This window comes from Phyllobates terribilis, unplaced genomic scaffold (genome assembly GCF_046119375.1).
Source record: "Phyllobates terribilis strain yellow unplaced genomic scaffold, ASM4611937v1 Scaffold_1__5_contigs__length_1240528914, whole genome shotgun sequence".
In the NCBI taxonomy this organism is placed as follows: domain Eukaryota; kingdom Metazoa; phylum Chordata; class Amphibia; order Anura; family Dendrobatidae; genus Phyllobates; species Phyllobates terribilis.
This window is the reverse complement of record NW_027362761.1, coordinates 1,203,423,980-1,203,438,422: the sequence shown is the minus strand read 5'-3', so window position 1 is coordinate 1,203,438,422 and position 14,443 is coordinate 1,203,423,980. Positions and strand designations below refer to the sequence as shown.

Genomic DNA, 14,443 nt, shown 5'->3' with positions numbered 1-14,443 from the left:
TTTTTTAAATAAATCCTTTACGCTAAATGACAAGTACAGTAAGCAACACTGTCACTCTACTTATTATATATGTGACTGACATGTTTCTATATATCTAATCTATGTTTGATGCTTTATTCTTTCTGTTCTAAATTGTCAGGTACCGGTGTATGCCGCTGCTGAATTGCCGGCTTTTCATGTAATACATTCTACATTTTTCTTAGTTGTTTTCCTTCATGTACAATTAACCTACAAGGAAAGAAAGGGTTTATTTTTATTCCGATATTTGTGTCCCATTGACTTGCATTGGTTTCCTGTATCGGAATCGGTGATATCCGATTCATTTTGGGTATCGGTCCGATCCAATCCGATCTGATATTTCCCGATATCGGAAGGTATCGCTCAACACTACTCATAACTGTAACACGTTCATCCAGTCCAGTTGGTACTGATCTTCAAGACTCTATATGCCATTGATCCATCCATGGTCAGGCTTCTGAGATTCTATCCTACCCCTTCTACATCATTCCACCAACTCCTCATTAAACATGTGGCTTCTTTTCTCCTTCACTGGGATCAGCACCCTGAATGAGCATAACTGCTCTCACCCTCCCCCTCGAAGCTAAATCTATTAGTGGAGGTATTTTCCTCTGGCCAAACCCATCACCTGGTTATCCATGTGAGACTATCTTGCTGATGGCTCCATTGGATCTACTTTCAGCACTCACACAATGTGCCTAGTCGCTGTTTGAACAATAGCTGGAGATTCCTGAGATACTAATGAGATTACTGGAATGCTGGACACTTTACATGTAAAATTTGTGTACATAAACTGATGTGCAAGCAGCACATAAATAAAACACAGCAAGCACATCTCTAATAAAACACAATAATAATATTGACGGAAACAGAGCTCCGTGCTGGAAAAGTCTCATAGCCTTTAGTAAGTGGGCAGCTCCTCACAGGGGGTGAATAGTTATGCACACTGAATTTTTCAGTTATGTTGACCTATTTGTTGTTTTCTTCACAAAAAAAAGAAAACCAAATGTTCACAATTGTAGGCATATTCTTTACATGAACTTTCGCAAGCCACTGTAGGTGGTCACAAGAGTGAGGGCTAATTTCAACTGTTTCCATGTTCTTAGAATGCTGATACAGTTGAAACCTACTAAAGCCTTGACAATCACTAGGCCCCCCAAAAAAATGCATCACACAGAGCATGGTTAGCTCATGCAGTGGTCTATTGCATTTGGGTATCAGGTATTCCCATTATTATAGCATATTTTATTAAGTCATTCCGTCCAATCATGAACTCAACATTTAGGGATATCCAATGTGACACATCTACTGTACATTATTTTTCAGAACACACAGACACAAAAAAAATATAAACTGTTATGTAATAATTCTAGGATTAATACAATGCCCTGAATGCAGACAATTTAATGTTTCATTTTTTATATACATATTTTTTGCATCTCTAAAAGTCCAGACAATTTTTAAATTTGCTTTTGTCTGGGAGCCCTTATATTCATTTATATTTTTTACTCTTCACATAGGTACCATATAGCCGCTGCTCAGAAGACTGTTTTCCGGGATCAAGAAAAGCTATCATAGAAGGGCATCACATTTGTTGCTATGATTGTATCTTGTGTTCTATTGGAGAAATTTCCAATAATTCTGGTAATAGAAGCTAGTAAAACTGGAAACATAATGTGAGAAAAAGCTTCAAAAAGATTTTCTATTGACCATTTCCCCACATCAAAATGCTTACTTTGTGCACAACTAAATTAGAATATCATTAGCGATGAGCGAGCACTAAAATGCTCGGATGCTCGAAGCTCGGGTCGAGCACATTGGAATACTCGGGTGCTCGACCCGAGCAACGAGCCCAATGTAAGTCTTTGGGAAAATCAAGCATTTTTCTGGCGGTCTGCAGAAGGTCAAAAATTGCCCAAATCGATGGGAACAGTGCTCAATTTAACGTCAGGGAGGCAGAATATATAGGCAGACAGGCAGGCAGGGTATATAGGAGGGTGCATGAAAAACATAGGGCACTTAGAACACACTAGTGCCCTCCAATTTTCATGCACTCATCTCTTTAAAAAAGCCAGCAATTCATAAGCGGCATACATCGGTACCCGACAATTTCGAACAGAAAGAATAGAGCATCACACATAGATTAGATAGATAGAAACATGTCAGTCACATATATTATAAGTACAGTGACAGTGTTGATTATTGTACTTGTTATTTAATGTTAAGATAAAGGATTTATTAAAAAAAAAATAATAGTGTTCTTGTCTCTTTAAAAAAGCCGGCCGGCAATTCATCAGTGGCATACATCTGTACCGAGTACTGAGATGCTCAGGCGAGTACCGAGCAGTGGCGAGCATGCTCGCTCATCACGAATATCATCAAAAGTTAATGTATTTCATTTCTTCAATACAAAAAGTGAAACCAATATATTCTACAGAGTCATTACAAACAGAATGATCTATTTCTAGTGTTTATTTATTTATCTTACTCACTTATATAGCGCCATTAATTCCGCAACGCTTTACAGACATTATGGGCACTGTCCCCATTGGGTCTCACATTCTACATTCCCTATCAGTATATCTTTGGAGTGTGGGAGGAAAGCCGATAACCCGGAGGAAACCCACGCAAACACGTTTCTGTTAATGTTGATGATTATGGCTTACAGCCAGTAAAAACACAAAAGTCTTGAGGACTGGAGTTGGGGAACCCTGCTCTAAGGTCTTTATAGAACACAGAATATTATTAACTCAGGGTTTAAAAGAAAATGTTCTCACATCTTCTCAGATCTCGCCTATTTTGTGCTTCGTCCTACCCATTCCTCCCAGTTCCATTTTAGTCTTGTCTTCATAGATTTTGGTCTTCATATTCAAAGTTCTAGTCTGTTCTTCTTAGCATATTGACATGGCAAAGCTTTCTTTTCACCTAAGGCTCTGAAGTCTGGGCCAGTACTTTGAAGACAAAGACAGAAGACCTATAAAAGGGAAAACCAGACCAGACCATGAGGACCATGCATGAAGCTTGCTATTCACTGCAAAAATGTTGGAAAATTTTCTTAAAACTAGCAAATTAGAATTTTAAAAGATTTGTTCATCTGTAATTTTCACATGTGACTACAACTGCCAAACACTTCTAATCATATCCATCAAGCTAATTCACCTTCTGCACAAATACTATATGATGACAAATGCATGTTATACAGTGAGTACGGAAAGTATTCAGACCCCTTTAAATTTTTCACTCTTTGTTTCATTGCAACCATTTGGCAAATTCTAAAAAGTTCATTTTTTTTCTCATTAATGTACACTCTGCACCCCATCTTGACTTTAAAAAACAGAAATGTAGAAATTTTTGCAAATTTATTAAAAATGAAAAACTGAAATATTACATGGTCATAAGTATTCAGACCCTTTGCTCAGCATTGAGTAGAAACACCCTTTTAGCTAGTACAGTGATGCGTCTTGGGAATGATCCAACAAGTTGGATAACATCGTTGAGGGTTTACACCACCTTGGAAAAACCCTTGATAAACCTCCAGTAATAATTAGCAAAACGCAAAAAAGTGCTGTAATCACTCGAGGTTAGCATGTTGTGCCTACTCGACCACCCCCCTCTTTCTTGGGGTCCATCCTAAACCTCGTGGTGGAAAGAACGAGTCCCAGTGCAAATTTTTTAGATAGGTGTTGAAAAATTTTTGCAAAGTGAGAGGGTTAGAATACATTAGAGATAGTGATGATTGTGCACTAAAATGCTCGAGTTCTCGTTACTCAAGTTTAGCAAATTGGAATGCTCAGAGTGTTAAGGGGACGGTTGAAAACAACTTTATTAATAATGGAAGCAACCGATCCCGGGGTCCGCGATACAGCCTGGGGGAATGCAGCCAAACACCTTCCGGGTAAGAAGGTAAAACAACCAACTATTATATAAATCCCTCCAGTGTTACTGTACACCGGGATGGGAAAAGGGATTCGCACTATCTCCATTAACTGCAAGAGAGATGTGCGACAAATAATGTAGCCGTAGCCCTGTTAACTGCACAGAGGCTACGCAGCAGGCGCTAGGACATGTGTGTGACTCATGCCGGCGTATACATGCTCCCAGCCAGTGTGCTACCGGACTGCGGAGTAACTTTCCATGTGACTAACAGGCGGTGCAAGGAATACGGAGTCCGCAGTCTGCTTGGGGTGTATAGTGACCTCCTTGTTGGAGCCAGACTGTCAAACGTAACTACCTGCCTCCCTCCAGCTAAGACTGCCTATCCCCAGCTAAACCTGCCTGTCCGAAGCTAGAGCAGCAAGAGCGCACGTGGAGCCCAAACAGATAAGTGTCCACACAGTAACACAACCTTAGCTCAATGATCAGAGCATGATGCCATGCTTGTGGGCGGCCTATTTAAAGACTAATCCCTGCCCACTGTCGAATTATTTGTCGCACTACTGATGACATCACCTGCGGGGAATAAGGCGGTGCCAAGTCACTGGATAAGCTGACACCAAAGCACCAATCACGGTCCACCATGTCACGGGCATGCTCAGTACAGTGCATCCTGGACTTAGGCTGTAGCAGCCCTTGTTCCCCTCCATAACCTATGCTTAACACTACTAGGAACAAGGACCCAAGAGACAGCCTGTACTTCTCGTGCACTGGCTAGGCGTTGGGACCAACGGTGATGCTATGCAGCATCTGCCCTGGCTGGAACAGAATGGGAGACCAAATATGATTCTGACCCAATTTCAGGTCCAGCCACCGCCTAACACGGACTGAGTAATGAGCCCAATGTAAGTCTATGAGAAGCTCAAGCATTTTTCTGGCAGCTCCCCCCGGCGGTCTGCAGAGGGCCTAAAAATTGCCCAAATCGATGGGAACAGTGCTCAAATTGCATGGGAACAGCATGGGGAAGACCCCTGGAAGCATTTTGACTCCTATTTCACTGCTGTCAACAACTTTGTCAGAGGTATTATGCCACTTTTACGGACTCATTATAAACTATGTTAAGGAACATCCTTTCCAGGGTAATGACTTGTATATTAGGCAAAATAAATAACCAAAAACAAAAATACTCCTCCAGAATTTGGGCTATGTTCGCACATAGCATTTTTGATGCATTTTTGCATTGCTTTCAACCAAGACAATTGCATTCACTGGTAAATGTCATTTTAACATTTTACAACCTTATCTGGCCATGTAGTGTGTGACACATCAGACACATCCTGTTTCATTTATGATGGAGGGATTAGTAAAGTCACAAAGACTATTTTTATAGGGCCATCAAGCGGCCCTTACTATTCTTAAAAGGCCAGCAATCGGCCCTTGCTATTGTTAGAGAGCCATCAGCCGGCTATGCTTAGTTGTTCCTATTATTAACGAGTGGGTCTCCTTAACTGTTAAGCAAAAAAGAAAGGTAGGCGGGCACCATTGGATGTAATATACTTAGGAGAGATCAACCTGTTGCATGAAGAAACATGTGCAAAAAAGAGAGAAGAAATGCAACATAACGGGATCTCAATACAAAAAAATATTTTTATTTTTATTATACAAGCGAGCCACAACACAGACAATTAAAAACAAGTAAAACCCACAAACAACATGTCAAATAGCCCAAAATCAGGCTAAGACACCTCCAAACCACCCTGCTGAAAAGGACATAGGAGAAAGAACAGTCACATAGCTATATGATAAATAATACATATATATAACTACACCATTCCAAAAAGACCTTTAAAGTGCTAATACATGTATGTAAACATATTGGTAAGCTGCCAATAAAAAAGGTGCCAAATCCACTAATTGGAGAGTTGCACATTTAAAGGTTATATAACAAGCACAATACTGTTGCCCACTAATTCAGAGGCCCTACAAACACTATGAAGATAAATGGCAATTGAAAGTTAATATAATATGCCTGTCAGAAAAAATGCTGGAAACATGCATGCAAATAGTATACTCATGTGCACAGCAACAGCTGCCAGAGTAATGCAAGCACAAAATGAACAGAGTTCAAACAATCATACTAAAACCTATGTCCATAGCAGAATTCATAGGTGGATAGAGGATGGTAACCCCACCCGTATCGCCATAAAGGATGGCTTCGTCAGTGGAAGAAGATGCTGTGTGCAAGGCCCACTAGAGTAAATATAAAGCCAAGATCAATCAGCAGCAAACACAGACCAGCTGGGAGGGCCAGGGGTGATGATCCCAGCACATGCGCAGGTAACTGCAAGTTGTGTAGTGCCTCAGCCACCTAAAATCAGATGGTAAGTGGGGGAAAAAAAAAGAAAAAAAAACCTATATAGATATGGGGACAAGGACACAAAAGTATCTAATTATCTATGAAAGTGTACAGATGTCTACAGACTGAAACTGTCACTGAGTAAACAGCACAAATGTAACAGAAAAATAATATAAAAAAAAAACCTGAGAATGTTTATATGACCCCAAACAATAAGGTAGGAGAAATATACTGTTATTAAATTGAATTTCATACCTCAAAACATATACATCACTGATATAGCAAAAGAGGGGTATACAGCAAAAGAGCACATACAATGCAGATGGTGGAAAATAAGTCCACAATCTGACAAAGTTAAGTGATCACACATTGGGAAAAATAACAGAACAAAATAGTAAATAATAATGAAAAAAAAAAATTATATAAATACAGAGGTATGGTGCATACAGTCGCAAAAGTTTGACAATCAATGGCAAAAGCATATAAACGTCAAGGCAGTGAGTATACAGGATATATCCAGGTTCTGCCGAGGTGAGGCCCAACAAAAGATGGAGAAAAATAAGAGCCAGATCTTTTTATGGTAAAGGAATTCCCAGACTCATAGAACAAGATGTCACGGTTTCCACAATGACCAGATCTCATCCAAGGTAAATAACCATTTATTATTTAATCTCTAAAAGAAAAGGAAAAAGTAGGCAAGAATGAGTAAAACATAACACAACTTAAGATTGTTTATAAAAACTGGTGAAGAGGAGCTCCTCATTCAGACCACCAGGGGCCAGGGTCTGTAAATTGTAAATCCATTTGGATTCACGACGAAGGAGTTCCTGTGTAGCAGAACCACCTTTGATACTCCCCGTCACCCCCTCCAAGACCATGACCCTCAAGCTACTACACACCCCTTTATGGACATCGAGAAAATGTCGAGCCACAGAGGTAGTGGGCTTACTTTTATCCTTATCCTTTCTTGTCAAAGATATATCCGAGCGGTGCTGCTGTATCCGCCGACGCAGCTCATGTGTAGTTTGCCTGATGTAAAGTTTAGGGCATCCAAAGATGAATAAATAGACCTGATTCTTGGAGCGGCAGTTGAAATAAGCCTTCAAACGAATCGGGGATAGTACTGTAGGAACTGAAATCCCCTCCTGGGCCACCATCAATGGACATACATTAACACCTTAACTGTTATTGCACATGCAGTGACTGCAACGGCTGCCAAAAATTTGGAGGAACTCCAATGCCCCTTGCAAGAGATGTCGAGGTGGGAGGGCCTCCTGCAAAAAATGCTCCCATTATTAGGAAGTGGGTCTCCCATACTGTTTACCTATGCAGTGAAGCAACGGCTGCCAAAAATTTGGAGGAACTTCAATGCCTCTTGCAAGAGATGTAGAGGTTTGGAGGGACTCCTGCAAAAAAATGCTCCCATTATTAGGAAATGTGTCTCCCATACTGTTTTCCTATGCAGTGAAGCAACGGCTGCCAAAAATTTGGAGGAACTACAATGCCCCTTGAAAGAGACGTAGAGGTCGGAGGGCCTCCTGAAAACAATGTTCCCATTATTAGGAAGTGGGTCTCCCATACTGTTTGCCTATGCAGTGAATGCAGCGGCTGCCAAAAATTTGGAGGAACTCCAATGTCCCTTGCAAGAGACGTTGAGGTAGGAGGGCCTTGTTCAATAATGCTCCCATTATTAGCAAGTGTCTCCCATACTGTTGACTATGCAGTGAAGCAACGGCTGCCAAAATTTAGAGGAACTCCAATGTCCCTTGCAAGAGACGTAGATATGTTGATATGGTACATATGGTGGTGATATGATGGTGGAGGTTTAGGATGCGGAGAAGGAGGAGGACAAGAGTAAATTGACAAAATCAGGAAGTGTATCAGGAAGTGTATACCCATGTCTTGGTGTAAAGACAGGGGTGCATAGGAATAGAGTTGGACCTCCCCAAAAAACACAGACACTGTATTTGAGTTTATGTGATGCTGCTATCATATGGTGGTGTTGAGAAGTCTGGCCCAATCCAGCCCTTGTTCATTTTCATAAGAGTGAGCCTGTCAGCATTTTCAGTTGACAGGCGGATGCGCCTATCAGTTATAATTCCACTGGCAGCACTAAAAACCCGCTCTGACAAATCACTAGCAGCGGGGCAGGCCAGGACCTCCAAGGTGTAGAGGGCCAGTTCATGCCACGTGTCCAGCTTGGATACCCAATAATTATAAGGCACAGAGGAATCATGGAGGACGTTGGTACAGTTGGCAAGCTACTCCTTCACCATATTCTGAACTTTTAATTCCTTGAGAGAGTACACTACGCATCAGGGCTTGTGCGATGGGAGGGTCAGAGAAAACTGTCCCAGAACTTTGACAGTGTTCCTCTGCCTTTGCTTGATTGCATCTGTGTCTCTCTCGCCTGTACTCTTGGTTGTCCAACGAACTATGACTTCTGCTGCCAGTGTTTTCAGATGAGAATTTTTTTAATAATTCCACAACAAGGGCCTTCTCGTATTGCACCATTTTATTCTGCCTGTCCTGCAAGGGAATAAGAGATAGAAATTTCTCCTCGTAGCGTGGGTCTAGAAGTGTCTCCAACCAATAATGACTGTCTCCCAAAATTTGGACAACGCGAGGGTCACTGGAAAGGCAGCGTAACATAAATTCAGCCATGTGTGCCAGACTGCAAAGAGACAAGACTTCCGTGTCCTCACCAAGAGGACGACTGACCATGCTCTCCTCCTCATCTTCCTCTACTTTTTCCTCCTCCCTGTCCTCAGGCCATCCACGCTGAAAAGACGATATGACAGTTGTGCAGGAATTACTGTTTACAGCCCAGGAAACTAGCCCCTGTTCTTCCCCCTCCTCCTCTTCTTCCTCATTGTCACTCAATCAGCATTAGGATGAGATGAGGCTCGGCTTTGTGGAATCACCCTATATGGTTCCTTGCTCCCGGTAACTGCATTGCTGAGGGCATGGCTAATGTTGTGGGACACATGCTCATGTAATGCAAGGACAGCACACAGGGAGAAATAGTGGCCGCTGGGGACATAGTAGCTAGGGACGGCCACCGCTGTGGAATGCTTTCGGCTCCATGAGCCTAAAAGGCAACATTTTGAGCGCAAGTATTCGCGAAATGTGAGAATTTAGTAGTGTGGCCAGTGGGACATTGGCTGCATATTTGCACTTGCTTTCCAAGGACTGGGGTAGGGACAACTGAACGCTGCACTGGGACAAGGATGTGGACTTGCTTGCTGATGGTGCTAGTTGAGAGTGTGCAACGACAGGTGCAGGGCGGGAGGCATCTTGTCATCCGCCATGGACAGGGGATTTTCGTGCACGCACAAAAGCAGAGCAAGCCGTGGTGTCACCTGCAGACACTTTTTCTGGACCCTGGGGTTCGGCCCACTTAGTCAGGTGCTTTGATGCCATGTGCCTGATCATGCTGGTGGTGGTCACTCTGCTAGTTTTGCTAACCCTGCTGATGCTCGCCTGGCAGGTTGTGCAAATGGCCTTTCTGGGGTTATCTTTACAGTCTTTAAAAGATAACCAGACTCGAGAAGACCTAACAGATGTTTTGGCAACTTCCGTCGTGTTGGTGTTACGAGAAACGCTTTCCCGCCTTGTGTCTGTGGCCACCACACTGCTTCTTCCTGCCTGTTGTGGTGCTGCGCCTCCCTCCCCCGTCGTGTTGGTGTTATGAGAAATGCTTTCCCGCCTTGTGTCTGTGGCCATCACACTGCTTCTTCCTGCCTGTTGTGGTACTACGCCTCCCGCCTCCTGTGTGCTGCTGTCCTCTCTCTGTATATCCCTTTGCCAGGTTGGGTCAAATAACATATCATCCACCACCTCGTCTTCCACTTCCGATCCCTGGTCCTCCTCCTGACTTTCTGGCAATCGTGTCTCATCACCCTGATCCACCTCTTGCAACAGTAATTACACTTTACCACTGTCGCCTTCATATGACCATGGATGCTACAATATTTGAGCATCGCTACATGCTTTCTCCTCTTGACTCGCTTGAAGCTGGCCAGGCAAGAGGTCCAAATCTACAAATGGAAAAGTGAACCGCTCTACTGCTTGTCCAAGTGCAGGATCAATTGTCTCTGGGCACTTGGCATTGTGGGAGGAAAGAGGATCAGGGTGAGGAATATGCAGTCCAGACTCATGGCTAATGAGACTTGACTGTGTGGAAGACAGGGTCGTGGTGCTGGTGGCTAAGTGACTGGAAGCATTATCTGCTGTCCAACCAAGTAATTGGGACAGAAAGGTCGAGCCACAAGATGTGGGTGTTTGTTGTGGCACAATTTCAGCTTTCCCAAGATCACGTCCTCGGCCACGGCCTCTGCATGCACCATCACCATCACGTCAACTTCACTGTCCCTCACCACGCACCTTGACCATTTTTAATGCAGGACAATATTTTCCACGTGCACGAGAAATGGCTGATTTTGGAGCGCAGTTACATGTGATACGTCTGACAGAGAACCACAATTTTAATTAGCCGGCCTGTAATTTGGTAATGCTATTCTTCACAGACACCTATTGTAAATAGCTTGACCGACACACTGCAACAAAATGAAAATGGAAGAAATGTCAGATTTTGGAACACTCTAATAGGTATTAAGTCTGACAGAGAACCACAGCTTTAAATAGCAGGTCTGTAATTTGCTTATACTGTACTTCACAAACACCAAGTGTGAATAGCATGACTGACACAATGCAGCGGAATGAAAATGGAAGAAATGTCTGATTTTTGAACAGTCTTATAGGTGATATGTCTGACAGAGAACCACGGTTTTAAATAGCAGGCCTGTAATTTACTAATAGTATTCTACACAGAGACCTAGTGTGAATAGCTTCACCAACACACTGCAATGGAATTAAAATGGAAGAAATGTCTGATTTTTGAGCAGTCTTATAGGTCATATGTCTGACAGAGAACCACAGTTTTAAATAGCAGGCCTTTAATTTACTAATAGTATTCTACACAGAGACCTAGTGTGAACAGCTGAACCGACACACTGCAACAGAATGGAAAAGGAGGCCAATATTTTCCACGTTCAGTTCAAATTTCTGAATTTTTATCGCTGAAATATGGAACAGATCTGGCTTTATTCTGCAGTGAGAACAAGCAAATAGAGCAGAAAAATGCTGTACTCTGGATTACTTTTAACCCCTTTACAACCCAAGGTGGTTTGCACATTAATGACCAGACCAGGATTTTTACAATTTTGACCACTGTCACTTTATGAGGTAATATGAGAATTTTTTTTTCGTGACATATTGTACTTCATGATTGTGGTAAAATTTCTTCAATATCACTTGCGTTTTTTTGTGAAAAAAACGGAAATTGGCGAAAATTTTGAAAATTAAGCAGTTTTCAAAATTTGAATTTTTATGCCCTTTAATCAGAGAGATATGTCACACAAAATAGTTTAATAAATAACATTTCCCACATGTCTACTTTACATCAGCACAATTTTGGAACCAAATTTTTTTTTATTAGGGAGCTATTAGGGTTAAAATTTTACCAGTGATTTCTCATTTTTCCAACAATATTTACAAAACCATTTTTTTAGGGACCACATCACATTTGAAGTCACTTTGAGGGGCCTTTATGACAGAAAATACCCAAAAGTGACACCATCCTAAAAACTGCACCTCAAGAATCTCAAAACCACATTCAAGAATTTTATTAACCCTTCAGGTGCTTCACAGGAATTTTTGGAATGTGTAAGAAAAAAATGAACATTTAACTTTTTCACAAAAATGTTACTTTAGACCCATTTTTTTTATTTTCGCAGGGGTAACAGGAAAAAATGGACCCCAAAATTTGTTGTGCAATTTTCACTTGGCACGCAGATACCCCATTATGTGGGGAAAAAACACTATTTGGGGACACGGCAGGGTTCGGAGGGGTAGGAGCGCCATTTGACTTTTTGATTGTAAAATTTGCTTGAATAATTAGAGGACACCATATTGCATTTGGAGAGCCCCTGATGTGCCTAAACAGTGGAAACCACCCACTATTGACACCATTTTGGAAACTAGACCCCTCAGGGAACTTATCTAGATGTGTGGTGAGTACCTTGAACCCCCGAAAGCTGGACACAGGTCTGCGGCATGACAAGCTGGATGGCAGCTTTCGGCTGTAATCCAGCCTGTCATGTGAATGTAGCAGAGCTGAAGCTGTCGTGGGAACCATGGAAAGGTAAGGATGAGGTTTCTTTATTATTTTAGTTTTATTGCAGAAGACATTGGCTTCAGCTGGAATGGGTGTGATGGTAAGTATGGTTTAATTTAGAACAATAAAGAATTGTGTGTTTATTTCAATTAAAGGACTTTATTCTGGGTGTTTGTGTTTTTTTTTAACTTTGACTATGGGTTTACTAATGGGGGTGTCTTATAGACGCCTCTCAATTACTCAAGTAAATAAGGTTCCGGCACTCATAAATGATGAAAAAGTCAAATTTTAAATTTAAACTCACTTTCTTTTATTGTTTCTCCAGTGAGTGATTTGCCCAACGTTTCAACCCCTCCGGGGTTTTCATCTGAGGCTTTAAACAAAATTATACATGTGAATAGAAAAACAGACAAAAGTAATTAGTATTAGTACTGATTACATGCATAATAGAAAAAATAACTGAAAGAACAACAAATAGGTGATAGATGCCTCATATGAGGACCGGTATGTTGTCCGAAGAAAGCTGCAGTTAATCATGAAGGTGCAACAGAATTCCAATGACATAGCAGAACTAGTATTGGTGACTGAAAAGGTTTGTTCTAGAGAGGTGCAATGGTGCACATTAAGGAACAATACAAATAAGGCATTTGTTGAGAAAAGTCAGATGTATGTGAAATAAACAGGTAGAGAATAGCAGAAAAAGGGGAAGCAAAAGACAGAGGGCAGAAGATAATTAAATCAAAGGAGACCTAAATACCCTGAATCAATTGAGTTTGGAACCATGAGAGGTAAGTATTCCTCAGGATCGATCTTTGACAGTTGGAACAGAGATTAAGATGGAAATTTATGTACCAGGTATAATATAAATGAAATATGGGAAAAAATGGAAAACAAGGGTAAATTATAAACGGTCAGATATATACCAAATGTGAAGGTTGATTAGAGTCCCCAGTGATAGGTAGTATGTGGCACATGTGGCCACCAAACTCCAGGAGGAGGAAGTTAATACATGCTGTCAGGGGTTATATAGGAGGATGGGCTGCCAGTCTGTTAACAGAGCATGAGGCAAAAACGTCAGCCCACTATGCATAATATCATGAGTAATATAAATAACATTAACCCCTTGGTATGGTGGACCTTACCTGTGTCCTATGCGAGGTGACCAAGTGTATTCACCCTTTGTGCAACATGGCTTTAAATAGCCAGTTCGCGCTCTGTTTCCCTACTTCCTGTTTGGTGGAACGCAGGTTCCTGTTGTGTGGAATGCATAATAGCGCATGCGCGAGATGCGTACTAGCAAGGAGGAAGTGGTAGTGGAATGCAAGCTATGCGTTCCACTGTGTGCTAGCAGTTTAGAATCTCTTAGTGGGGCGCAAACTGTGCGTTCTGCTAAGTAAATGTGACAGGGAATCATAGTGGAGGCAAGTTGGGAGGTGAGACAATAATTATGGAAAAAAGATTTGAGAAGACATGCACTAAGGGGAAAATAAGAAAAATGAGAAAAAAAGGGGGGGGGGAGAGGAAAAAGAAAAAGGAGAGGGAATATCAAAAATAGTATCTCCCTTAAGGGATCAAATGCATACCTGATATGCTCAACATGAATATTAATTAAATAAAACAATAAGCATGGAAAAAAGGATATGGAGTGAGTGACATTATAATACTTCGATGGACGAAACCTATCTATATATGCAGGGTCTGTAAAAGAAGCAGATAATATTAGTGGCAAACATTTTGCATAGGTGATAAAGGAACATAAGAGAATGCATGAAGATAAATATCTTGGAAGAAACAAAGTCCTTAATCAATTCTTAAGTTACATATATGGTGGAGAAATTGTCCGAGCAGAAATAACAAGAGCAAAAATTGTATGAGGATTAATCTGAGACCTACATACTATATCAAGAGTAGGAACAGTTAAACATGAATCTCATATTCCCTGTTCAGGCAATGGGGTTCAAGTGTTTTAAGGGAAAAGATCCAGTAGGTCTCTCTCTCTTTAAGTTTTTCTAACCTGT

The 14,443-nt window shown here is 41.4% G+C and overlaps 1 protein-coding gene across 1 annotated transcript in view; it reads left to right on the top strand.

The window, feature by feature from the left end:
- Nucleotides 1-14,443, top strand: part of LOC141220709 (vomeronasal type-2 receptor 26-like) — a 170,805-nt gene that overhangs the window by 124,295 nt on the left and 32,067 nt on the right. Inside the window, exon 10 of the mRNA XM_073666402.1 lies at nt 1,539-1,662. Within this exon, the coding sequence (XP_073522503.1) occupies nt 1,539-1,662 (124 nt within the window). The remainder of the gene's footprint in view (nt 1-1,538; nt 1,663-14,443) is intronic.